Below are 27,559 nucleotides of genomic sequence, written 5' to 3'. Positions count from 1 at the left end.
TGCTGTCCAGCAGGCACCATCAAACTTACCTTTCTCCTCAGAAATAGATGAATTGTCTATTTTTGCTTAGTGAGATTTAATCATCGGCGAGTTGTTGGTTCATGACAACATTTTTAATAGACTGCCCTCCATCGCAGCATCCCCTTAGCAGGGAGGAGAGGACTTCTGCACTTCTGCTCCCTGACAGGGTCCCATTTGCAGTGACCTGCCTGGTGTCACCCAGCAGCTCAGCAGTCTTAAGGTTCAGGGCTGCCTTTTTCTTTTTTTCTTTTTCTTTTTTTCTTTTTTGTTAGTGGTGGTGGTTTGGGGGTTTTTTGTTTTTTTTTTTTTTGTGAGGCAGTTTTTTTGTTGTTGTTGTGGGTTTTTTTGCGTGTGTGTGTTTTGGTTTGGGGGGGTTGTTTGGTTTTTTGGGGGTTTTTTGTTGGTGGTTTGGTTGTTGTTTTTTTTTTTCAGAACTGCCCGACCTGATGTCATTTCCCTCTTGCAAACACCCCGGCTGGGCTGCGTCTGAGATATGTCACAGGGAGTGGGAGGAGGAGGAGGGGGAGCCAGCGAGTGCGTGCAGTGTCCCAGGACCCTGTTTACTTAGCATTCCCAGCTGAGGAAGCCCTGGTTTAAATAGGATCGGAGCAGCGGGCTGCCCACAGCAGATGAAGAAATGGTTGCTGTGGGGCTTTAAATTCCTGCCTTCCCATGTTCTGGTGTGGAGGATGAGCCTGCAGAATGCCTTTCCTCCTGGGTCTCAGACAGGTAACCGGCTTCAGTGCGGTGGGAGCTGCTTGCTCAGGTGGAGGATGTGGCTGCTTTTATTTTGATTTCCCCCACCTCTAAGGAAATGATTTCTGACTTTCCCAAAGCGGAACTGTGCAATCAGCGCTTCCCCACCCGTGGCGTGTAATCGGGGAGCACAGTTGTGTGAGAGACGCTTTTATAGGAGCAAAACTGTGAGCCAGGGGTAGAAACTTCCTCCTTCTTGTTGGAGGCTTTGCAGCAGGGAGGCTCTTTGTGTCTTGCTCCTGTGCAGTTTTTGTTTGGTTGGGCTTTAGGGTGCTTTCCACAGTTCTTAATATGGAATTGTTTGCTTTTCTTAAAAATATACCAAACTTTGAACCATTTTTTTGTGCTGGCATTATTTTATGTGTTAAACTGTGGATTTTTTAAAAAGAAAAAAAAGCCCTGAAAGAGGCATTCATATGTATGTGTGTGTGTGTATGTATCTGTCTCATCTCTAACAAAAGTCACCAAAAGGAAAATAGCACCACAGCTTGGTGATTTTTTAATTGTTTTGAGAGAGTTTGAGCTTGAGCAAGAAACTTGGGATAATTTTAATAGCTGGTAATATCGAGTGGAATGAGAAACGGTAGCAACTGCCCAGCTGCTCTCTGCTGGAGGAGGTGCCAACTATGTGTTCCTAGGCTGGGGAGAGCAAACCCTTTTTTTTGTCTGGGAGGCACGTCTGTAGGGGAATCTCACTGTAAACTCTTTCCAGCACTGCTGTGATCTGTAATCCACAATAAATGCATATTGAATTATATCAGAGTGCTGCTTGGAGTTTCTAATGTAGAATTAAAACGTCGAGATTGGACTATAACATGTTTTAAACTACCTACTTTCAGTTGTTTAGCAGCGCTAAAGGACTTAAGCATGCTGCTGAGTAAACAGTGCTGTCTCTTTTTCCTTATCAGTTCAGTTTTGGTGAAACGTAGCTCTCTCCCCTCCTTCCCCCCACCCCCTCCGAACCGAAAACAGTTTTACATAAGAAATTACCTCTAGCACAATGACCTTCTGTGATTGGTGCAATAGCTATAAATAATAGTTCACTTGTTAGCACTCAGGGCAAAGAGACTTGCCCTAAACACTCGGTACTGAACCAAAGAGGGAAGTGTGGGCACAAAGGCTGAATGGCTTTAGCTAACTCTCAAAGTGCAGAGAGAAGTAGCTGCCTCAAATGCTGAGATTGCTCGAGACTCATGGGTGTCTTTTTCTCTAAAGTTCCTGTTTTTCAATTAATCTTTTTGTTTTAGAGATGTGTTCAGTGCAGGTGGGGTGCTGCATAATAAGGTGTAAAAGCAGAAGTTAGGTGTAATTTGGCTTCATTTGCTGCAACAGTGCACATCTGGTTATCTCAGTGGATGAACTGTACTTTTCTCTCTGCTGGTAACTTTTCAGCACTGATAGAGGCATTTACAGGAAGCAGGAAAAAAAGGTGTTGCCTCAAAAAACAGAAGAGCAAAGCTCTTGACTATTTTTATCCACTGATAAAGCATATAGTGGGAAAGAGCTGCTTGAACTTTTCTTAGTTTAAATAATTTTTAGTCTTGAAAAAATTAAATCTAAGTATTTGTGACTGTGTCCGGCATGCAAATACTATTCAGAAATTTCTTTTTCCAAGGGTTGGTACTGAACAGTGCTGTTGAATTGACAGTGTGGGAGGAATTCAGGAACATCTCATCACCTCCATTGTCTCTTGGTTTATGTTGGGTACACTTGGACTGTAAATGCTTGTCTGTCTGGGATGCCCTTTGTTGTTCTCACTCAACACAAGGGATGCTGCTCCTGGGCTGCAAGCTCAGGAAAGAGGTGCTGAGTGGGGTGACTTCCTGTGAGCTGTGGATGGAAGGATCAGGGTGAGATCTTTATCTCCTCGGGACCAGCACCCCTTGCTCTGCACCCTGGACTGCACTGAGCAGCTGCTTTCTCTGGATCTGCCTTCATTTCTTCTTTGGGAGCCAGCAGCATTGTAGCATTGCAGATGGACTGCCAAACACCTAGTAAAAGTAAGGTGTTTGGTTGATTTTGGCTTTTTTTATTGTTGAAGTGGGGATGATATTTAAATGCCTAAAAAGCTAGGTCAGCACTATCTGACATCAGTGCAATGTGGGTGTTTAAAGCTCTCATCCAAGGAAACATGATTGTAGAGAATCTCTGCTTTTAGTTTCAAGTGAGCATTTCCTCCTAAAATTGGAGGTGGAAGCTTGAACACATTCATGTAGTTCACTGCATAAATGCAAAAGAAAAAGAAATGTTAAGATGTTGGATTGTTAACGCTTACGGTTTTAATTTTAACTGCTCAAGGTTTTCAGCATGGTCTTCTGCTTGGTGGTTTAAACTAACCAAATGCAAGACGGCCTCCTCAAAGCTGTAATTTCCTAGAAGTGTGTATCTTTAATGTGAGAGGGATGGGGACTGCAGCTGGGAAGCTTCTAGCAAGGGATGAGGAAGTAAACACTCATATGATGCTTAAAACACTAATGTGTTGTTCTTGGAGTCTGAAAGTGAAACTTGCAATAAACAAAAATGAAAACAGTGAAATATTTCAAAGTATCCATGATCTGTGAAAGGATAGTGTTCCTTTAAAGATAGCTGGAGTATTTCTCTGGGACAAATAGATGCAACAAACCAATTTGTTCCTCAGATAAAGGTTAATAAAACCTCGGAGGTTCTGCATCCACTGGGGGTGAGGATGGGTCTGTGTGGCTGATTAATCATGGTGATCTAAATATAATTCTCCTGATGTGGGCATTAGCGAAGCAATAAATGTTGTGGATTAGAATTCCCATTTTGGGGATTTTTATTATGCCTGAGACAGCTCAGAGGCATCATTCCTCCCCCACTTATTATACTTTTAAGTATTTGGCTATTTGCACTTACTACACTTTTTTTCCACATTCAGCAAAACAAAATTTGTGGTGGGTGACTTATGAAGAAACGTCCAGACTTCATTTATTTCCTGGCCTCTGCTGTCTGTCATAAGGCAGGCTTACAGGAATCTATCCCCTGTCGTGCTGGCAGGGCCTGGCACACAAGGTTCCAGTAACTCCCAGCAGGCAAAGCCACTTTCATCTTTGGCAATCTTACGTTCTTTTGCTAACTTAAACCCACCAAAGACATGACACTTGCTCAGATGGTGGATTTTTCCTTTTATGTTCCAAAGGACTAACAAGTGTAGTGTTTGTGAAGACAAGAGATACCTGGAGGCTTGGGTGCAGACTCAGCCACACTGAGTTGAGTGAATGTGTCCATGAGTCCTGAGCTGTCAGTCCTGAGCTGCCCTTGTGTTCCAGGGTTCCCCAGCACTTCTGCCTGTCCTTGCAGTGATCCCACCTGCTGTCCTGCTCTGAAAGGATCTAGTGAGTTTTTATTTAAGATTAACTTTGATTAGGAACTGGGGGGCTGCTGGCAAACCAGGCATTGTAGTAAACCCTGTGGCAAGATTTGGCATTCCAACCTAGTATTTTCAGTAGCAATTTTAACTTACTACCACTTGAGTGCCTTATCTGACAGAGATCATTTTCTTTGGTAGCTTTGTGTTTGCATTCTCATGAGCTGTTGCTGATGCACTTGGCTAACCAACACTAGTGATAGTCTGATATGTGAGATTGAGTAACAGCCAAGTGGGAGCTAATAAATAGTGGATATGAAATAGTTGTTTCTGACATATTTAATATACTGACAACTGCTTCCATTCTGTTACTCAGAATACTTAAAGAATATATGGTTCAAATACTGATTGTGAGTTACTCAAAATACATACTTTAATACATTATTCTGAGGATAGTGTCACTTGCTTAAATCCATCCTGCTTGTTGTTATGGGTGCAGCTGGGTACTGAGAGGAAGGGACTGCTGCCTGCAAGTAATGAGATTAGTGAAATAACTAGGTCAGGATTTTTATTTATTATTAAATAGATGCTTATTACCAAAGTCTCTATGAGAGCTGTGGAACCAGAAGGTCTGGAGTGGTCACAGGTTGAGCCCAAGTCCTGTTAAAACCAGTTGTATCTTGCCCTTCAGCAGATGCCATTTTGGCAGTCTCCCTTCATCCTGCTGCTGGGCTTTTCTCTGAATCCCTCTGTCTGTATGCCTCTTATTCAGGCCTTTACTCACCCCATCATTCTGTTGTTATTCTCCATCTCTTCCAGTTAAAATGGTAATTTGCTCCGTAGTGCCTTGACAAATGCTGTAGTGAAGTTTGAAGAAAATAGGGAATTAGAGTAGGTCTAAAAATACTGGCTATCCTAGGAGACAGGAATGGCCTATAAACTGCTGTAAGTAAATGCAAGTCACGTTTCCAAATGTTTCCCAGGGTATTACCAAGATTAGGATGAATGGATACTCTGGCAGGTTGGATGACATATAGAGGCCTTATAGAGGTGCTCATAATTAGGTTAATGGAGGCTGGATTTCTGTGGAAAGAGGAGACAGAGCAAAAAGCTAAAATGATTATTAGATTTCGTGATACTGGCCACTGCTGGTTTTGGTTACCTGATTAATGCCAACTGAGGAGTCCACTTTTGTAGGTGGTTGGCTGCCAACTATGCACTTCTGAGCGTGGGCTGTGGTGTTTGTTGCTGCAGTTGCACATATTAATTTTCAGCTTGGAAAATAGCCACGCTAGTCTGGAACTTGCTCATCTTCGTCTTTCTCCTTTCTGACTTAGCAACAGTAAGTGCCCAGGTTAACTGCTGATTTTTGAGAGTAGAAAAGCGTGAAGTGCCTTGATCCTTTTGTTGTGATGGTACTCCACTGTCAATCAGTTCTTATTTCCCTTCATTTCCAACACTGGCTTCAGACACAATAAATCCTAACAGATTTACAGCTATTAAACCCAGCCATTTACTACTGAAAACCTTTATAAAAGTAGGGTAAGGAGGTCTGTTCCATCGTTCTTGCAGTGAGGAGCCGCTTAGTCAACCTACAGACCTTCATGAATGCCTCTGTCTTGATTGTGCCCCAGAATTTGACCTTTAATTTGTCACACAGACCTCCAGCAAAGGTCTAATACTAAACTGGAAGGTGAAGAGAATAATTGGCTTTTTTCCATGGCACTGACATTACTGTTTGCTGTGGCTTCAGATGTGACAATATACAGCAGTGCCTTGAGTTCCCTTATACCTACCACTGCTGGATATTTTAAGGGTTATTTGTTAAAGCACTTGACAGCAAAAGTGTGCTACTGCCAGAGTTGCAGAGTTGCCAGTATGGTTGTGGGTTTATTGCAAATGCTAAATATCAACAAAAAATTAGTTAAAAAAACATCTTGTTTTTATTCAGTGTTGCTTTATTAAGTTTATGACCTGTAAAAAATAATCCCAAATGCCACATCTTCATATTAGCAGACTCTCAAAATGCGCCAGGTGAGGTCTTCCCAGCTCAGCCAATTTTGTGACAAAGAGCCTGTACCATATACCACAAATGATTTCTGTTCAACTGGAGTGGAGGGAATGCAGGCTCCAGGTCTGCAGAGCCTTCTCCCAAAAGCTCCTGGCTTTTTGTGTGTCAGGGACTGAGTGATTCCAGTTTCTCAGACCAGCCCTTAAAATGGTACCATGGAGGCAGTGATGCACATGCAGCTTAAGGGTACATGCTGATTTACAGGACAAAGTGAATCCCTTGAAATTAGCTGGGAATCTCCTAGGCTTTGCAGGTGGGAGATAATGGTTGGCATGTTCTGGTTTCTTAGTTGAGAAACAAGAATATTCTGCTCTAATGGAGTTGAATGCTCTTTGAGAGCAGACCTATGTAGATCCTGCTTAGTAATCCTGCCTGGAGGCATCCACAGTTAGCTGAACAAAGACTGGTGGGGAGGGATGTGCTTGCTTGCCTGGACAACAAGAAAACAAGACTCTCATTCAGCAGGGAAGCCCACTCTGGAATGTAATAGCTACTGGCTATTGGGGAAGCAAGTGATTTTGGAAAGAAACTCTCCCCCTTGCTTGTTTTCATAAGGCTACCTAAAAGAAACCTCCAAAACCCCTCTCTAACAGTTCAATAAAAACTCCATGCTGCTAAGAATGATTAAAAATTACCATTACAAGTGCTGCTTACAATGGAAATTAAAAACAAAGGCAGGTCAATAAAGTATGAGTGCTCCAACTTTGCTTCTATGAGAGTTTTTTCCTCCATATATTTTTTTTCTTATCTATAAAATTACTCTTTCAGCCCTGTGCCATGTCTGTGGCTCTTGGTGTGAAAAAGGAAATAGTGTGCTTTCATAGCATGAGAACTTGGGATATTGTTTCCAGGAGACATTTAGACTCTAGATAACTGTATTGCTGATATATCTTAAGTAGTTAGTTTGGCAGCCTATGACACAAAGAACGCAGGGGAGAAGGAAGTAGAAATAATAAAATGCTGCTGGTATGAAAAGTGCGGCCTGGGATTTAAATAGAAAGTGAAGCCAGATCAAAGAGCTTGGCAGAAGGTAGAAATTCCCTAATAAAGAATGTCACAGTCTCTGTCATAGCCAGGGTGGCTCTGCATAACCTCTTCCTTGACTTGCAAAAAAGGAGCAAATTGCACAGTGGCTCAGCTTTTCACAGAAATGAGTCTTGACTTAAAAGAGGAAAAGAGACTGAAGCACCTGTTCCAAAGGAGTCACCTGTGACATGTCCAAAAACAACGCTCTCTGTGTGCTTGAATCTTTCCCTGTAGGCTTTTATTTCTGAAGATGTTGCCTTTACATTTCTCTCTTTCCCTCTGCCAGGCTGTATAACCCAGTGTTGGAGGTAGCCATGCTCCAAGCAGTAGTTGGACCATGTGACCTGCTGGGATCCTTTCCAAACCAAATTATTCCTTGATTCTGTGAAACTGTTTGGAAACATGGGTGACAGTTCTGGGTCTGACATGTGGCCCTTGAGTCTGACAGCTCTGTGTTCCCAAAAGCCTGTTGGTGGCTGGGCTGGCAGAGGGCTGCAAAAAGGCTCCAAAATGAGCTGTTTGGACTTCGAGAAGCATGGCTGGTGGTCAGCACTGCAAGGATATTAAAACCCCTGGCTGTTCTGAACTGTGGGAGCTGAAAGCCAACTGTGAGACTAATTGAAGGTACAAGCACGGGTGCATTAGCAAGGAAGAGCATTTTTCTTGGTCAAATGTGTGTAAAGTGTGTAAAGAAGTCCTGGACAGTAAGATTTAAACTCTGCTTTAGGTGGGAAGCAGGATGTTGCCTGAGACTTGGTCTCCAGGATTAACCTGCAGAATTCCATCCTAGCTGCTGAGGATCCTCTGTTGAGCATGTGCTGACATACCTGTTTGGCCAGCGGGGTTAACAAGGAGCAACCCTGCACATAAACATGTGGCAATGTGGAAAGGTAATTTCAAATATAATGAGGTTGGCAAGAAGGAGTCAGTAAGTTCAAATAAAAGGATGGTGTGATGAAAGTATCTGAAATCAGGACTGCTACAAGTTTTTAAGTGGGAAAAATACAGCTGTAGATGTTATAAGTTGCTGCTGCCCAAAGACACTGATTTGTTCCTTACTTGTTACTCTTTGAAGCAGGCAACAGTGGATGAAATTTTGGGGGAGTAAACCCGAAATGGTCAAGGATGGATCAAGTGTGGTGATGCAGAGGAGATCATGAAATGGCACTGTGAGACTCTGTTTGTTCACCAGCTCCATGTGATTCATTTGCTGGTGCAACAGGTTGCATTGATATTCATGTGTCACAACCCCAATCCTCAGCCAGTCACTCTCTGACTCGAGCATTATCAACAAGATTGCAATTTTGCAATGGTATCTTAAGTTCTTAATTCTCTTCATCTGAGAGCCGAAATCTGTGCTGTTCCATCAATTACACTAGCTCTGCAAGAAATGAGGGAAAATGTAAATAAACTAGTAAGAACAAATAAGAGAATAGACATGTCCTACTTCTAGTTCTTTTGCTATCTAAAATTGCAATTTTTTTTTTAACAAATAGTGTGCTTGAAGCAGAAAATGCTGTGATAGCTCAGCAGTGTCTCCTAGAAGTTGCCATCAGGCTCTGCAGTTAGAAACACCTCCTTACCCTATAGGAAAATGGTGTTTCTACTGTTGACATGCAGTATCTCAAGATGAGAACTAAATGTTTGCTTTAGCTGCCTGTAGTAGTTGAACTGGTCTGTCCAGCAAAATATTCTTCTCTTCCTGAAAAATAGAGGCAGGTATCCCTCCAGCTTGTTACCTCTGTGTGTGAGTTTTAAAGGTGCTTTTCAGAGCCTTTTGTGGAAATCATGCTATCTGTGGAAGGAGGAGAAGCAGTATGCTGAGTTGTGTGTGCTGAAGTGTGCCCTCAACATGTCAATACCCTTTAAAAAGTTGGTGTGACTTCTTAAGAGAAAAGAAGCAGCGTGGAGTCTTTCCTGTTGAACCTCAGGTGGCAAGAGGTTTTTCTGCTTTTTGAAGTTATGTTGCTGCTGCAGTTTGGGTGTTCAGATGAGAGACGTGCTGGGGAGGTGCAGCTCTAGCCAGGGTGCTGCATGGTGGGGGAGTTCACATGCTCCTCCAGGTCCCCAAATACACTGAAAACTTAGGACTCTTCTGCACTGAAGCTGCTGCCTCGCATCACTGGTTCAGTGAGGTGGTCCAGTGTTTGAAATGGACTTGGTATTTTGCAGGTATGGTGGTTCCATAGAGGTTTGTGAGAAGTGTGGCCATAGTGCACTCACTTAAAAGAGAGGAACAGAGCAGTTCAGCTGATGTTGGGATCCACGGATGTGCATCCCTGTAGCCTGCTGGCTGGGTTTTGTTGGACTTTGCTGGTTTTTTATTTGAAAATCGGTACTTTCAAAATTTTTTTTTCATCACAGCTTTTAGCATAAGCCTACCCACATTTTATTTTCCTTACAATAAATTTCAAGTGAAAGTGAAAATAAAATCTTCATTACAGTGGTTTTAATTAAGATTTGTTTATTTCTTAAACTCTGTAGTGCTCTTTGAACTTCTAGGTTGCCTCAAAACCTATTAGAGGATGTACAAACCACAACCCATAAAATGCTTCTGTTTTCTTGTGTTTTGTACTTTTTCCCAGCCATGTGTTCAGACTAGCAAGAAAACATGGACTTCTGGGAAGTGGTGCACCATGTGGAGAACTGAGACCTCACACCATAGACCTTTTCCATGTTAGGTGTCTTGAGGACCCGCTGGGTGATACGCTACAGCTGATTTGGCTCTGCTCCTGGACTAGTTTGTTATTCCAGGAAGAAGTTTTACAGGAATGCTGATCTTACATAAAGCACATGGCTAATTATGAAGGAATCATTTTAGATTGGAATCTTGCAAGAACATATTGTAATTATCATTTAGATCTAAATGAATCCAAGCAGTCTTTTCTCAAATTATAGTGTACCCTTTATGAGTGCTTTTCTTCCACCTGGCATTCAGCCCCAGTAATACAGCAATATTGTGTACAGTGTGGAACAAATGTCACCTCTTTTTTAAGAGAGTGCCTGGTTCCCTGAACATGGTAACTTTTAATGGAAAAGGAAAGGGATGATGAGACAGCAGCATGAGTAGATGCTAAAACAATGTAACTCATGTGTTTGCAGATACGGGGATTTTCTTCTGAACGGTCCTTTGTGGTTTTTGGTGGTCCTTAGATGTCTTTTAACCTCCTTGTGTATTTTAGAGTTTCCAAAGGCTTTTCAAAACTTGTACTTTTCAAATGCTTGCAGATCATTGAGTAAAACATTTACAAAAGATACTGACAAAGCATCTTAAAAGTGTGTCTGTTTAATTTTAGGACAAGGAAACCTGCATGGGTGTCAACAATCAAAGTTACATATGTGAAACGGGCCACTGTTGTGGACAATCCCAGTGTTGCAACTACTACTATGAACTCTGGTGTAAGTCCTTCCGTTTTGTATGGCTTCCCTTCCTAATCTGCATGGCTCTCATACCATACTACAGGTCTGGCTTGTGTCCCATGGGGTTTTGTATTCAGCCCTTGTTATGCATTGCCATTGCATTTCACTGCAACACAATCTGGAGCTGATGTGATACAACAAGGAAATAAGATTGTCACAGTGGGTGCTTTCTCAGGAGTAATGGATCATCTTGCCCCTGTTGTTTGGTTTTCTCACTGATTTGGGTACTCAAGATAACATTGTATGGGAGTGAGGAAACCAGTTTTATGGGAGAAATGCCATACACACAACTCTAGAGCTTGACACGCTCAAACAGGGAATTAATTCAGTGTCTTTTGTCTTACTGGTTTAGTTCTTTGCAGGCACAACAGTTTAAAGCTGGTTTATCTTTTTAAAGATGTCCATTCATCTTTCAAGGAGGAGGGCCAGTGTGCTTGTTCTCTTCAGGACTCACTGTGTTTGGAGTCCTTGGGTAGAGAGAATCTTGGGTAAATCCTGTGGATTTGCAGTGATTGAACGCTGTGCTGTGAGGAACAGACATTGCCCATTGCAACCCCTCTTATCTCCTCTTTCCCAAAATGTGGAATTAAAAATTACCAAAGTTTCCAGTGAATGGTTGAGTGACCGTACCTGCTGAGTCCCCTTAGATGGCAGCAGGCAGGTTAAAGCAGGTGGTCAGCAAAACTTGATAAAGATACATGGAAAAAAAAGGAAAGTAGAAAACATAAGAAAGTAATAAATGCTGAATTTTAAAGGAAAACTTCAGCTTGTTCGGTCTGATGATGTCTTCCTTTCTCAAGGAGAAGCACAAAAGGTTAAATATTGATGTTGTGCTGTAGAACTGCCTGAGCCTAGGCTGGGAGGGCATCTCTGCTGCTGGAATTTGGAAATGTGGAGCTCTGAACGTTGTAGCCCTACATTAGAGACTTGAGATACTTTCTTACCACACCCAATGGTATCTTCTAGTTTTTATGTAACTGTGCTTTCTACTTAATCCCTCTGTTGTGCCCACAGTTTCTCTTTCCCAAAGTAGTCTATGTGGAAATGTGTTACACGTACAAAGACTGTCACTGAACCTGGATCCAAGGACAGGAATAGCTGCCATTTCATCCTTTAGTCTAGAAACATGCTTTTACTTCTCAAACTAGCCAATGAAATATGGAGGATGTGGTCACAAACTAAACAGGACTGTAGTAGGTATCTTCAAGGTACACTGTGCTCAAACTCAGTGGCTGGCTGTGTCGATACTAAAGGCAGGATTGTAATGTATTGCAGAGCTTTTACTTCAGCCTTATTTTCCAAAATGTCCAACAGTTCAAGAAGCAATTCAGGATAGAATAGGGGGCCAGGAGGCAGCTCAAGTGACTGTAGCAGGCTGAGAAACTGACAGGAATATATTGGTGCTTTGGACTGCCTGGATTAGATTGTAGCAGTTGGCAGCACAGGCAGGAGAGATGGCAGGAATTTGTCCAGACTAGAGGGAGATGCATGGACGGAGCAGAGTGGGGAAGGTCAAACCCTGTTTTGCATTTGTGTGGGTGGGAATGTAGAGGAAGATGCATGTGTGGAAGGGCTTACAGGCTCTGTGGAAAGCAGGATCTAAACTGAGCAGCAGCCTGGAGTGCAGCTGCACATTGGAGCTGGGGGCATCTTGAAAGAGAGGCTTAGTTGAATTGCATACAAACAGTCTGGTCCAAGCAATTGCCCCCTGCCATTTTAATGGGATAGTTTAGCTGTCTTTGTGCTCTCAATATGGCACAGACTTTTATACTTGGCAGTGCCTGGCTGCATCATAAAAGTTCTTGGAAGATAAAACCAGATTTTGTTAGAAGGAGGCAGAATATTAAAGGCTTCTTTTTAGAGTAGGCGCACAGGTCACACTGAGATAATGGAATAAACACGTTGGTGGCACACAGTGCTGGATGGTTCCTTGGGAGAAATAGGTTTCTGTGTGTTCACATTCCTTCTGCCTCACAGAGAGCGTCGTGTCCCACACCAAAATGAGGGGAGTAATTAAAAGATGAGACCTGTTTTCTAGGATTTCTGCAAATTCAGGCAAACATCCAACATTGATTTTGAATCACTTAGTGTTTTCAGAGCTTGCTTTGTCATTATGAATGGTAGGAAAAAGGTTTCTGGGATGGGGAGGAGGAGTCACAGAGGGAGCATGTCCTTTAAATGTAAACCCATATTCTAGAGCTTGTGAGCTTAGCTGCTGCTCAGGAGTTGTGGAGTGTCTTTGATAGGTACGTGCAGTGAGGCACTCTGAAGGTCTTCAAGGTGAAAAGTGGTGATAGTAAATGTAAATAGTCTTAATATGAGCAGTGGAGAGCAACAGCTTTACATGCTTGAGAATAGATTAGCTTTTTAAAAGTTAATAATAACTTTTGGTTAATGAACAGTTAACATAGCAGCACCTTTTAAGTATGGCTTCATGGTTATTCTGTGTTGATTTTAACCAGTGTATGCATGTACTGAAGTAGCTTTTGAGAAGGTTTTGCTTCTCTTGACCTTCTCAGACCACTGGTGCTTTTGTGTGCCTGAAAACAGACCTTCTTGCTACTCCTGTTGAATTAAATCCTGGATTTATTTACCACCACAGCTTTGTGGGAAGAAGAAGCAGAGGAGGGTGGCATTTGAAAAGGAAAAGAAAACTAGTCTGTCTTTCCTGGACATGCTTTCTGAAATTTGATCCTGTTTTGTGGCCACTTGGAATTTTTCCTGTAAAAAGGACCTTTTTCCCTGTATAGGAATTTGAGGGAAGTTTGTCTTTGAAAATGGCTGATCTCAGCAATTCTAGGCAGCAAGTAAGATTGTGGTAATTTTAAACCAGTCGTTGAGGGTAGTGGAATAGGATGTAAAATCAAGGTATTATTTTGTTAAGGGGTGGAGTGGAGGAATGGAGAATATGATATGCCAAACAGGTGGACAGCCTGTGTTTAAAATTAGATAACAGCCCAGTTCAGATTCCCCACCCATCTCTTATTTAAAAAAAAATAGTGCTGTGTTGCCAAATAATAAAACTATATTCAGATTTATATATATATAGGTCTAATAACTGTGTAAAGGTGTAATTAGTTTTTAAACTTGGTAGCTGGTAACATGAGGGGGTAAAAGCTGCATTATGTCTTTTAATTTTCTTTCTTAATTTTCTTTTTAATTCTTAATTTTTCTTTCTTAATTTAAATGGAAGAATTTATTTTACTATTGTGTTCCCTCATATAGGGAAAGATGTTTGGATGGTGAATGAGCCAGGTCAGCATTTTAATTGAACAATTTACTTGGGCTCTCCAGAGAACTCGTGGTCCCCAAGGGGGAGAATGACAGCAGCCACTGGATTTTGCTTCCTAACAGTTTTTATTCAGGTCTCTATGATGTGATTGTGACTTGCTGGAGTTTTCCAGTGTTGGCCTTTTTCCAGGCCTGACAGGTGTCTTATTGCTTAAGCATTGAAAAAAACCACTTTTCAAAATACAGGAGAGAAGGTAATCAAGGAATGCAGTTCCTGTGTTTTGCAGGTTAAGAAGCAAGGCTCAGAGGTTCTGGATTTTCCCAGGTTTAAGAGTATAATGTCAACTGAAAACTAAATCCAGATCTCCTGACATCCATCCTTGTGTCTCTCTGTGCCTATTTTGAGGACCAGCATGATGTTAAATGATTCCAGAGGCTCTGAACACAGCAAGTAAAGCTTTAGAAAGTATATTTCATTGTGTGGTTACAAAAACAGTACACTGTGCTGCAGGAATCATGGAGCATGGAAGCAGGCAGCTGCTTACTGCACACAAAAGGTTGTAGGATTTCAAAGTTCGAGGGCTTAGCTGGTCTTGGGTCATTTAGGTACTGCACAGCTACCCAGCACTGGCAATGAGTAAGTGTTCGTATATTGTTTGTGCCTGTTTTGTTTCATTGTCTTTTTTAGCAGTGATACTGAGCCCTTCTGTTTCTGAAAGAAAGAAGAGAAAAAAGATCTTGACTGTTTAGGTCCTAGTGGAAGGGTTGTACAGGAAAAAAATGTTCTGTTTGCAAGCAGCACAGTCAATGTTTTTGCTGATTTTGAACATTCTGCTCATCTCTGCACGCTTCCCCTTGGAATCGCTAGACAGCTCTTTTCCCAGAAAGCATGCTGCCAGAAAATTCTGGCAAGGATCCGGTTAGTTGCTAAAACTAAAGCAACTGCTGTACCATGTACATACTCCAGGAGGTCAGCTTTATAAGAGGAATTCATGTCCAAGGCTTTGCTGCAGTCTCCAAAACACTCACTCAAACAATGCACCAGTCCCATGTTTTTGTCCTTACTCTATGTTGTCTTATCCCACACCCTTTTTCAAAGAGAAATTTTTGCTCTTCCTTGCCTTTCACCCAACCTCCTACATGGTTGTACTTGCTTTCTCTTTCCTAGGTGTCTCAAAATGCCCCTTTGGCTGTTGCTACTCCTCAGCTGTGCTGCAGTGATAACCCCCCATGACAAAGCCTCGCTGACATACAGGGCAAACAACAGATGATGCAACCATACAGAAACTCATGGTACATAGGGTCACTGAGGGAGTTATTTCCTGATTTCCGTAGACTTCTTGCGGCCTAATCCAGACAGCCAAATCACCTTAAGTTTGTTTTGGTCTGGCTCAGTAAAATTCCCAGATCCAAAGCAGAAGGCAAGCTGTCTGGCATAGCCTGGCTCTGCAGGTACTGACTTTTGCCCCGTGTGGCTGCTTCTACCTGTGCTATGTTAAACAGTATGGAAAGGCAAGGGAACTTCCTGGTGCCATTTCATCCCCTGTCCTATGTGCCTCCTGCCCAGAACTGTTGTTTCCAGATGCTCAGGACATGGTCTCATCTGGATGTTCCACTCTGGTCTCTGTTAGACTATTGTTCAACATGCACTTTACCGACATAGATCTCTTGGGAGGGACTGGACTTAAAAATGGGTCATCAGTAGTATGGGAGCAATTGCCCTTACAAGACTCCCTCCCTAGGAGACATAAAAACAGTGCCTGCCTATTTACTGACTCAAGTTGACTCTCCTTACAAGACAGGTGAAGGATTTTTCTGAAACTTGTCTTTTTCCATCTTATCTTATGGAAGTGGGTGTACTGTGTATGGTGGACACTATTCTGAAAACTAGAAACCAGCTGCAGTTAACATCCATCTCCTTTTGTTACCAGTCTGGGAGCAAGCAAGCAGGAGTTGGAGATGTCTTCAGCTTTTTTCCTTTGCCATTGTACTCTACTAATATTCAGTAACTTTTTCCTGTGGTGAGGTCAGGCTGGGACTGCAGTTCCAATGACTTAAACTAACATAAAACTGTCACTGAAAGTCACAGTCTTTCTCTTGCTGCTGCTGCTGTGTTTGCCAAACGAGTTTCAACCTGCTATGGTTCCCTCAAACCAGTTCAAACCACAGTTGTGCACAACTTTGTGCCAGCACAAGAAGAGGTGGAGGAAGCAGCAGGAGGTATGGATGAGACAGGCAGGAGAGGATCACGTCATTCACCAGCTTCTTTTATTCCTTTCTAAAATGTTTGTGGGCCTATGGCCTGGATCCTTCATCCAGCATTCTTCAGCAGCAGTGTTGACTCTTACAGGCTCGTGCCTGCAGTGCCAGGAGACGATGTGACCTCTCTGCCAAAGGACACAATTAAACCCAAGGGCATCCAGGTTGTGGTACCAAGTAAATTTCCCTTTTTGATTATAGTGTTGGTCCTGTGAAGGACAATTTTTTTCCAGCCGTGACTGTGAGGCCACCATTTGGGACACTTAGTCAATGAAATTGTCCCACTTCTCCTTCTGTTCAGAACCAGCTCTCATGGAGCCAAAGCTATTACCCAGATGCTTGTCAGGCAGACACAAAGGCACTTTGCAGTATGTTTTGGCTTGATTTTAGGGGATTTCCTGCCAGCAGAGCCATGGCATTTGCCCAAGTTTACCATGAACTTGAGGGCAGATTTCTCTGTTCATACCCTTGGAACGCTCCAGAAAACATTTTCGATTTTGCACAGGATAAAAGGAGCTTCCCTCAACGGCATTGCTAATGGCAACATCCCAGACGGCAAATACAGTACAGCATGAAAGCAAACATTGCTCCCTCCTTTTTCATGAGGAAGGAGTGCTCTGTTTTTTAATTCTTAAATTGTTTTATTCTTAATTATTTTGAAGTTTGAGCAAAATTATGGTTTAGTGTCCCAGGAAGGGTTTTCTTGAAGCTTTAATCATATTTTTTTACAACTGGTAGGAAATACCTCTGGTGCATGACTGTGTGATGGGGCTCCCTTTCCCAAGAATGCTGTAAATGTAGCAGCCTTCTCTATCTTCAGTATTTCCTCTGGTTGTGAGAGATGTCTTTGAGCTAATTCCATTCCCAGGTATTTCTGCAGCTCCCATTCTGACTCCCTGAGCTTGGTGCTCGGGTCAGGCTCACAGCTCTGAGCCTGTCAGATGCTGGCTAAGAGATTGGTGCTGCTTCTTTACTTTTATGAAAGGTTTTGGTGCTCTTGGCAGGGAATTCTCTTTGCAGTAATCAACTCCTCGGCTGTGTTTGTTTCACTTTTGCTTGCGTCATTATCCACCTGTAGGCATCACCGGTGAATTAAACAAAAAATATAGCAGTATTTCTCAGGACTCAGCCTTTCTTTGGGCTGGAGAGTGTTCCATCTTCTGACTCTTCCATAAACCAAGAGCAAGACTGAAATTGCCTTCAAGTCTAATGGTCTCCTGGTGCCTGTTTCACTCCGGACTGGTACTTTGTTTCTGCTCAGGCTGTCCATCAGAGGTTCTATTTCCAAAGTCACTATGTGGTTTTTATCTGTCATGTTGTCCTCAGGTTGCCAGGAGCTTTTGTTCCCAGTGGTCACTGCCAGGTTGACTGTGGAAAATCCTCTCAAATCAGACATTTAATGGCAAACTTGGCTCAGGATGTGTCCCACAACCCTTTTTTCCTTTCCCACTGACTGCAGCGGTAGCTCAACACAGGGCTGCTGAAAAGCAGCTCATATCCATTTGGGAATAAGGTACATTTTGAAGAGTGCAAGGAAGGCTTTTGGCAACAGTGAAGGCTTTTGGGGACACTGAGGACAACCAGAAGCTCAGTTTTACTTGGCTTTTAGAGGCTTTTTAATGCCAACCTTTAGTTGTCTCTATACCTCTCACAAGGCAGAATTGGTACCTGCTTTTACCATGAAGAAGGTGTTAGTATGTACTGCTGCTGTGCTTGGCCACTGCATTTTCTGCTCATGTAGTGTTGTCTTTGGGTGAATTTGGAATTCCCCTCCTGCCAAATGAGCTGCTGGCTGCACGGGCTAGTGGTCTGCTCAGCTCACCTCCCTGCTGCTGGTTTGAAGCCAAGCCTCACCAGGTGTACAAATGCACAGCTCAGCCATGAACATCTTCACTGTTCACTCCATACTTTTAGACATAATATTTACAATTGCACTTGGCCTTGGAGCATAGTTTTATTCCAGATAAATGACCATACTATATATTTGCTAGGCTTCTGCAGTTTTTCTGTTCTGCAGCCAAAATTGCAGCTGTGCCCAAAATCATGGTAAGGGAGTGTTGTAGAGCCTTTTATGGAGGCCCTGAAGTCCCAGCACTGGTACCTCTGCCCAAGTGACAACCAGGGAGCCCCTCGTGTGCCTCAGCTCCCACGGGTGTCCCATCCTATTGCTTCTGATGCCCTGGGGGCCTTCCAGCCCTGCAGTGCAGGTGTGCTGTTGGCTGACGAGGTGGGGACAAAGCCATTAAAGAGGACACCAGAAGCCAGGCCAGCAAATGACTGTGGTGGGCACATGCTGCTGATCTCCTGCGATCATCCAGGCAAGTCCTCAGGCTTGTGCTGAGTCAGGGGTTGAGTAATTCCTAGAAGCTCTAGGAAGTGTCAGCGGTTAATGAAACCAGGCAATAATGTGGTATTAGTGGGTTCTTTTTCTGGAAGTTCTCATAAAAAACAACAGATCTCATCTGCTCGCATTTGCGAGCGTGCACAGACCCTTTGCACGAGAATGGAGGTGTTGTTCCTGGCACTGAGGCCAAATTGCAATCCACTAAATTATGGTGTGTTTACTTAAATGCCACCTGCGGTTTCAGTAGGATCCAACATTAATTTATTATCCTAAACTGTTGTATGCTGTTACTGCCTGTTGTTAACAGGCTTGCCACACCTCTTCTCAGGAATGGCTGAGCTTACTCTGACCCCTACTCTGAGCTTGTGCATCTGTTTGTGTGCAAAGCACTTTGGGACTTTTTTTTGGAATGGGTAGAGAAGTTTTCTAAAGAAATACTTTTTTAATCTTCTGGATGCAGGCTTGGGTGGGAGCAGTTATTCCCTGCAGAAATATTTGGCTGCAACAGCTGAGATTGCTTAACAGTGGCAGTTCTCCAGGACATCTTAACTAACTAAGTGCTGCTTGCTACCATTGTATCAAGACTCCTTGGGAAAGGACATGATCAAATGTGTTAAAAAGCATCTGTTTTCATAACTGTAGCTAAAATCCCTGGATAGCTGGGTGTAATTTTCCATTGTTGTTGAACTCATGATCATGGACTACTCTTAGAAAATAAGGAGTACTTAAAGATATACTGCAGGCCTGCCTCAGTGTATGGTGGCATGCTGTGCCAATGAACTGGTTTTGATGAGTGTATTCTTGCTTCTTCAGCAAGCAAGAGCCAAGGGACCTTCTCTTAGCGAGAAATAAAGTGTATTTATTGGTGAGAGTCCTCAAACTGTGAGACAGTTGAAGTATTGCATTTGTGTAGCAAGATTTTGGTAGTGGTAGAGACTACAGAAGTGGTTACAAATGTTTGGCTTTGGAGGGAAGGGTGGACTGGACCAACCCTTTTAGTTTATATAAAAAGTCTTTTTTTAGAAGCAGGAGGGTGTTTGGAGGGCAGTGGCCACATTCTCATTTTGGTTTGGGGAATACAGAGGGCATCTTGAGTGCTTTGTCTTTTGCTTCTGTGGAGTGAAGATCACAGTCTCCTCTCTGCTCATCATGGTACAACTGAGCGGGCTGGTGAGAGAAGCTACCCAGGAACCTTCATTTCCAGCCAAGAAAAAAAAAGGGGGGGAATATATTACACCTTCATTTGATAGCAGGTTTTGATAAGTTTGGTGGTAAGGCAGGTTCCAGTTGATTAGGGAAATAGATTGCACAAGGCAGGAGAGAGATTTCAGTTTGCTGTGCCAAAACACATGAGGAATTTGGGTTACAACACAGGGAGGTGAAAGTCCCTGCTCCAAATGCTCAGAGACACGATATGGCACATCCAGTTCACCGACAAACAGCCCAGTGCAGGTCTCTGAGATGGACGATATGGATCGATTGCACTTTGTCCTGAGCCTGAGCAGTACTCCTGTCATTCTTCAAATTCCTACACTGTTCACCTTTCCCCACCCAGCTCTTAGCAGAGAAAACATTGCGAACTCAGCAGGGGATGCTGAAAACACCAAGGTGTTGTAAAGGCATGGCTTGAGGTTTTTTAGTGGGGAGAGAAGAGCAGTTTGGTATCACAGTACAGACTGGCCATTCTGAAAGAGGGCTGTAGCACTAGGAATCTCCATTTTGGCTGTTTGGGAATAGTGAAGAGGGACAGAGGTGTTGCAGAAGGAAAAACAGTGTTGTGATCTTTAGTGAGGAGTGGCTGTCAAGCCTGTGTTTCTAAAGGAGGACTTCTCCCAGTATCTTATGATGCAAAAACTGAGCTTAAAAAAGATAGAGCTTACAGGCACGAAGACAGGTCGAGCTGTGGGCTGCAGTTGCAGGAGACAAAAGCCTAATCTGGAGTGAATGTTCTAGCTTTTTGAAGCATGTCTCGGAAACATTTTGTAGTGCATGCAAGTGTGAAATTCGTGGAAAGGGGGAGTTGTTCCACATGTTGGAGGGAGTGGGTAAAATTCAGGAAGTGGCCTTTAAAAATTCCTTTTTAAGAGGCAGTGTACATACAGTACAACAGTGCACAGAAACCAGCCATGACCACAAACAGAGCAGAAGTTAGATTTCTTGAGGATTCAGAAAGGGAGGCTAGTTTAATTTAATTTTGGATAATTTAAGACATTGAATACAAAAATAAGTTTTAAAAATATTTTGAGACATTTATGAAAAAAGAGTATGTTTTTGTTAAACATAACAATGAAGGATTTGGGCTGGAAATTAAAGAGCAGTGCAAACAAAAGCAAAACATAGTGCTTGGGGTTTTTCTCTTCTTCTGTGGTCAATCTGCAGAGTGTCTTTTGTGTCGTGATTGTTATTTTCAAACCAGAGTGGCTGTGGGAGGCAAGTTCAATGCTATTCACAGCTCTGCTCATATTTTTGGCTAGAAGAAATGGTAACCAAAGGCTAGGAGCAATGGAGCAGGGAGCCCTGTCTCCATATTTTGCCCTTTTTCAGAGTTGTACCTATTGAACATGATCCATATTGTACCCAAGCATGTTCAGAGTTATCCAGTGATAACTGGATAAGTAAGGCTGTAAGGCTGATGGAGTAGTAGTGTCCCACACAGGCAGGAAGGTCGATGTTGAAGCCTCCTGGCCCAACACATATTCCTGCTTTAAGAGCAGTGCAGGGTTCAGGTCCAGGCTTTCAGATGATCTTCTCTCTGATGATGGCTTCATGGGGTTTCCTGGTTTTGAATGCAGCTCTCACACAATGGCCTTGCTCTTCCCTGCTGCAGGGTTTTGGCTGGTGTGGACCATCATCATCATCCTCAGCTGCTGTTGTGTTTGCCACCACCGCCGCACCAAGCACCGCCTCCAGGCCCAGCAGCGGCAGCACGAGATCAACCTGATCGCTTACCGGGAGGCCCATAACTACTCAGCCCTGCCCTTTTATTTCCGTATGTACCTCACTCTGCTTTGTCTGGAGACCATGGGGAGCATGGCAGCAGCGAGTTTCCTGTGTTAGGTGGAAGGAGGGAGCAGTGGTTGGACTCAGCAAGAGGCTCTGGGCAGCTTGGCTGTCTAACTATGTCAGCAAAGAGGAGAGGATGCAGAGAGGAGCTGGTGTATTCTAGCTGCTGGGTACATTTAAACCCCCTTGAGTCTGGAGTTGAACCACACCAGCTACAGCACCTTCACACATGCCCCTGAGAGTGCAGTGATTCCCTGAGTGGTTTTCTGCAAAGGTTCTTAAAATACCTCATTCAGGACTTTGAGGATGTTCCTCCTTTCCAGCGTGGACTCACTGCTGGTGGGACTGAGATGTGGAAAGTGGCTTCACAAAATTTGGTTACAAAGACTGAGACAAAGTGGAGTCTCAGCAGAGACTATGCTGGCTTCCACCCTCTGCTGTGGTTCCCAGGCCACACTGCTGGTGAGCAGCCCTGGGACATTGCGTGAAGGAGCTGTTGCCCACGACTCAGGGACAGTACAATCACTTTGTGCTCTCCTTGTGTCCTGCTGTGCTGTGCCAGAACAGCAAGTCTCCTTCTGACTGGAGGTACCACAGCTGAGTTTTCTCTGACAAACTGTTGAATTGCATGTATGAACTTGCTTTTCTTGTTAAACTCTGGCAGCCACCTCAGAAATGATCCCCAGCAGCCTTTTCCTCCCCAGCCCCAGGGATATGCAATTGCACATGGAAAATTGCAGTGCTATCCTTAAAAGTTTCCAGTGTTTAAGTACATTCTGTCTATATAGACTATTCTGTTGCCTCTTAAGAAATAAACAAAATTTTTCATGGATTTGAAAGGCTGTAAGTACAATAAGCCAAACTCTTCTGCCAGTACTGCCAATTTTTTCTGACTGCACCAGAAGAATTGAATCCAGCCTTAAAACAGCAACCAAAGGCCAGGATCTCCATGCTCCTTGTAACTGCTCATGTCTCTTCATATTTGCATAATGCCTTGTCAGATGAAATCTTTGCTCTTGAAGGTGGAAATTCAGCTGAGAAGGCAATGTTGGAGAGGGCTGGGGAGCTGTTCTCTCCAGCTAACACAGGCCATCCCCTGGTGTGGTCTATAGGGTACATGGTCCAGGGAGGTTTGCCTGGTAGGTATAGAAAGAGCCAGGAGACCAGGCTGCTGTTCCCAATTGTGTCCATCTCCCCATGTAGTGGTGCCCTCCGTGCCATGTTTGCTGCTTCTCTAAAACATGACTAACGCCTCACTTGGGACAACTTCTGGCACCCCTTTGTAGAGCCTGTTGTGCCGTTCAGTGGGAAGGTGCTGGTAGGTGACAAATGCCATACCGACCTGTATTAGTGACTCGTTTCCTGAGATAAGCTGCTCCTGAAATAACTTCTCCTCCTTGCCTCCCACTTCTAGGGTTTTTGCCAAACTATTTGCTACCTCCCTATGAGGAAGTGGTGAACCGACCGCCGACCCCCCCGCCCCCATACAGTGCCTTACATCAGCAGTGCGTCCCAGCAGGCAGCAGTAGCACAATCCCGGACACGCCCAGGACCCTGCAGCCAGCACAGAGCAGCTCTGCAGCACCCAGCAGCAATAACAGCAGTACTGACAGCACCGGGGCGCCCGGCTGCGGGGACCCCGAGCCCTCCCCCACCGTGCTGGGCGACAGAGCCATCGCCAAAATGCAAAGCGTGGAGCCCAGCGGTACCAGCACGGGAGCCGAGCTAGTGGAGAGGCCCGGTCCCGACAAGGATACGGAGTGCAAGGAGGAACTGCTGAAAGGTTACAGCTCTGAGAGCTTAGAGCAGAGCAGCGCCATTCCCGACGCCAAGGACAAGACGCCGGGCAGGCAGCGCCGTTTCACCGGCGACTCGGGCATAGAAGTGTGCGTATGCAACCGGGGACATCACGACGACGACCTCAAGGAGTTCGACGGGCTCATCGATGACGCTCTGGACGGGCCCCTGGACTTCTGCGACAGCTGCAGCGGCCGTCCCCACGGGGACGAGGAGGAAGGGCTTTTCAGTGCCGCGGAGGAGCAGCACCGCGAACACAGCCACCACCACCTGCCTCGGCAGCCGGTGTGTGTACTCTTGAACACAATAAATGAGCAGGACTCTCCAAACTCTTGTACCAATAACTCCCCCAGCTAAGGCACTGGTGAGGCCGCAGCTTGAGTACTGTGTCCAGTTCTGGGCCCCTCAGTTCAGGAAGGACGTGGAGACACTTGAGTGCGTCCAGAGGACAGCAACGAGGCTGGTGAGGGGCTTGGAACACAAGCCCTATGAGGAACATCTGAGGGAACTGGGGTTGTTTAGCCTGGAGAAAAGGAGACTCAGAGGTGACCTTGTCACTCTCTACAACTTCTTGAAAGGTGGTTGTAGTGAGGTGGGGGTTGGTCTCTTTTTCCAGGCAACAACTGGCAGAACAAGAGGACACAGTCTTAAGTTGCGCCAAGGAAAATATAGGTTGGGTATTAGGAAAAAACTTTTTACAGAAAGAGTGATAAAATATTGGAATGGTCTACCTGGGGAGTTGGTGGAATCACCATCCCTGGACGTGTTTAAAAAGAGATTGGATGTGGCACTCAGTGCCATGGTTTAGTTTAGTTGAGGTGTTGGGACATAGGTTGGACTCGATGATCTTGAAGGTCTCTTCCAACCTGGTGATTCTGTCATTCGGTGATTCTGTAAGGCAGCAGAGTGGAAGGGAGAAATCGGGGGGAAAAAAAACAAATAAAAATGGAATAAGAGGATTAAAACTTTAACAGGAGGAAAAGGTGATATAACCTTTTTTTTTTGTTTATTTTTCTTTCTCCCCTCCAATATAATATGGGGACTAGTCCTCGAAGACCCGGTTTGTGGGGGACGGGTCACTCTGGGTTTTGTTAATCGTATCTGCCCTGCTCCATGGAGTAGGGACTGTTGTTTCTCAATGAGACCTTCTAACAAATGGAATTTTTCCAATGGTGATTTTGGTGATGGTTATTATGAGTTTGTTGGTTTTAGTTTTCCGAAACACTGCTTTATCTTGCAATCAGTAAAACTCAGCAAATCTCACCCTGGGAGGATACCAGGTCACCATAAGGCTTCAACCTCCAGGTGTCTTCCCAGAAGCGAGCAGCTTCTGACAGTGCCGGCAGTCAGTAGCCCAAGAGTTCTGGTTTGAAATAGTGCTCTTGAGGCATTGGGGATTTCTTTTCATCTTCTTTCCTTTGTTTTTTTTGTTTTTTTTTTCTTTCTTGATGTTACGTTTCCCTAAAGCTGATGAATGCCCAAACACATCAGCCCTATAATCTCTGGTGCTTCAGTGTTTAAGACAGCAGGTAGGAAATTTCCCACTTGAAGCTGGTGACTGAAGGACCAGTTTCTTCTAGAAGGAGTGTTAGTCTACCTTGAGATGTTTGAAAAGAACGGGTTTGCAGAAATTTGCCTTTATGTGTCATTTTTAAAGACAAGTGTGTTCCTTCAATGCCTCCAAGAGCACAGTTAGCAGTAGAATCCAGGCAGCTGGGCTGCCTTCCAAGTACTGTGGTCTCCGAAGGACCTTTTCCCGGTGTGCTGCAAAAGGGCTTGGCTTTATTTTTGTCCTTTTTTTGCACCCCGATAGCAGCACACTGGAGTTCAGATGACAAAAGAACAGGGCTCTCCTTGGCCAGCGTGCCTTTAAGCTTCAGCGATGCATGTTGAACAAATGGAGACGAGAGCTCCGTCCATTGCAAAAGGGATGATTTACCATGTAGTTGTGGAAGACCTGTGCAGTATTTTTTTTTTATCCACAAGTTTGGTGCGATTCTAATAATGACCACTTAAAGAAATGAATGTCTGTTTTCTTTCTTTCTTTTCATTTTTTTTTATGGTGGCAACTGGCTACTGTATAATGTCTGTGAGCGTGTGTGTGTGTGACTGCAATCCATGCATGCGAGTCCTACTGGTAACATGAAAACCTGCTGTAAGACTGCAAGAAAATTTACTGTAGCTTTGCTTTAATAAACAGTAGAGATTTTTGTTAGTAACAACCTGAAGGAAGAAAAAAAGAAAAAAAAAAAAAAGGAAGAGTTGAAATTAACATTCCCTAGAGTGCTCGTGTGGAAGAGAGCACGGTTCAGACTATGTAACTTGTTCTCGGGATTTCTCCCCGTCCCTTTTATAATTATGGTCGTCCAGATCATTACTGTTATGGGGAAAAAAACGTTGAAACTGAACTCGGACATACTCAGATCTGATTGATTGAAAACCAAAATCAGTTTTAAATAAGGTGGAAACCAAAATATAATGCCTTTTCTGATAACTCGTCCATGTGTATGTGTATCATTTTGTGACCTAAGAACAAGATTTGTCTTTAGTTTGTGGATTTGTTTTGTTGCTCTACCTGGAGATGTGTTGGCTCTGTGCTGGTTACAGAGCAAGGGAAGTGGTGCTTATTCCAGCGTTTTACCTGCACGTTTGAGGAGAGCACGCTTAACTTACAAGGTTTGGAAGAATCTCACTCCTTTGCCCATCACAGCCTTTCTCTTCCCTCAGAGCAGCTGATAAAGACAGCTCTTCAGTTTGTGTCTTAGGGTGCTCTTAACAATGAAGGACTTTGACTTGGATTCAAGAGACCTCATTCCTGGATGCCTGGAGCCTGGATACCTGGATGGGTGGTAACAGAGAGGCTGCGTGTGCCGCAGAGCCTGGCTGCCTGGGCACTGGTCACTTCCAGCTGTGTACACTGACCACATGTGTCTTTTGAGAAGAGAATTAAAGATCCCCAGTGCCATGCCCAGGAATTCTGTACGTATTAGCACCTGGTTTTGTTCCTCGCACCACAGAGGAAGCTTAAAAAGCACATCAGTTTGTAAGGAGTGGGGTTTACTGCTGTAAATCCTGGGGATGGCTTTGTGCCGGTGGGAGACCCTTTGCCAACATTTCTGTTGGCATAAGACAGAAATCTCCATTTTTGCTTTCCAGCCATCCCACTAAGGGCAGGAGAATCCTCTGGACATGGAGGTAAGTACCAGTAAGCTGAGCTGATGTTTCTAATTTTTAAAAGTCAGGAAGAAGCAGTGGTATGCCTCTTTTATGATTCCTGGAGGCTTTGGGGGCATTTAGAGACCATAAAGAAATAAATGGGGCACAAACCATGTCTCTTCAGCTCAGAAATGCCTGAGGAGGAGCAGAACTGTTAGTGGCTCTCCGTGCTTTAGTCTTTTAGACGGCAGCCAGTGGGAGCTGGTAGGGGGAGAAGGAGTGGTGCAGGGCAGGACATGGGGCAGGTGAGCTCCTTGGACACACCCCTGCTGGTGCCTCTTCAGGCAGTCAGAGGACTCCCAAAACTCCAGCTTTGGATCTTTAGAAAGGTGCTTGATCCTCACACGTATCCCTGTGTAGGAAGCCAGCACAGCCCAAAGAGAGCTCTTCTCCAAATGCACACTGCAGAATGCTGGTGCTGTGAGGACATGGGCAGATGTGCGTCTCCAACACTGAAGCACCAAAACCCACCCACCCATTCCCAGCTATGAGGGGTGAGTGTTTTATTGGGAGTCGTGAATACATTGTTTCAAAACGGAGTTGCAGTAATGCAGCAGGTTTGACAGCAAATCAGTGTCAATCTACTGCTTGATGTTCTGCTTTACAATGTGCTCTAGGTGTTGCTGCCAGTACTCCTCGAAGTCTATTTTTGCTGGAGTCTGTGGCAGTGTGGAGCTGCTTACACAGAATGGTTTTGGCCACTGAAGTTGGCTCTGAGGGCAAGGACCTGGCAGGTGTCCTGGTGGGCTGGGATTGTGTTGCCTGGGGACAGGTGAAGAACATAGTTTGGTGGCTCAGTGAGAGTTTTCCCTGGGCACAACGGGGTCTCCTGGGATCAGTGCAGCATCTCCTTGGTGTTCCCAAGGGACTCTTCAGCTCTCCGATGATGCAAACTCCTCATCTGGGAGCACTGGTGTGATCTTCCTGCCACATATCATTGTGTGTTTGTACAAACCTGTGGATGGGTGTTGGCTGAAGATGGAGGAGGAGGGAATTGTGCATGGGTGCTTGCTGGCAGCCTGCTCTCAGAGCTTTGCCTGCCTAACTGGAGGCTAAGGAAAGCCAAAGTGCAGTTAAGCCTGTGTTACAC

At 44.2% G+C, this 27,559-nt stretch overlaps 1 protein-coding gene across 5 annotated transcripts in view; it reads left to right on the top strand.

Moving 5' to 3' along the window:
• The window catches only part of WBP1L (WW domain binding protein 1 like), a 60,522-nt gene extending 34,775 nt beyond the window's left edge, over positions 1 to 25,747 (top strand). For 3 of the 5 annotated variants that reach the window (XM_085064941.1, XM_085064946.1, XM_085064942.1), the window contains 3 exons: positions 10,496 to 10,598; positions 21,281 to 21,442; positions 22,871 to 25,747. In XM_085064941.1, coding sequence (XP_084921067.1) covers positions 10,496 to 10,598; positions 21,281 to 21,442; positions 22,871 to 23,610 — 1,005 coding nt within the window. In that variant the 3' untranslated portion in view covers positions 23,611 to 25,747. Of the gene's footprint in view, positions 1 to 453; positions 751 to 10,495; positions 10,599 to 21,280; positions 21,443 to 22,870 lie in introns of all 5 variants that reach the window. The other 2 variants (XM_085064944.1, XM_085064945.1) reach the window with 2 other exon arrangements.
• Positions 25,748 to 27,559: the final 1,812 nt, after the last annotated feature.

Source organism: Lichenostomus cassidix, chromosome 6, assembly GCF_008360975.1.
Source record: "Lichenostomus cassidix isolate B80296 chromosome 6, HeHo_3.0, whole genome shotgun sequence".
Classification (NCBI taxonomy): Eukaryota; Metazoa; Chordata; class Aves; order Passeriformes; family Meliphagidae; genus Lichenostomus; species Lichenostomus cassidix.
This window is presented reverse-complemented; position numbering and strand designations above follow the sequence as displayed.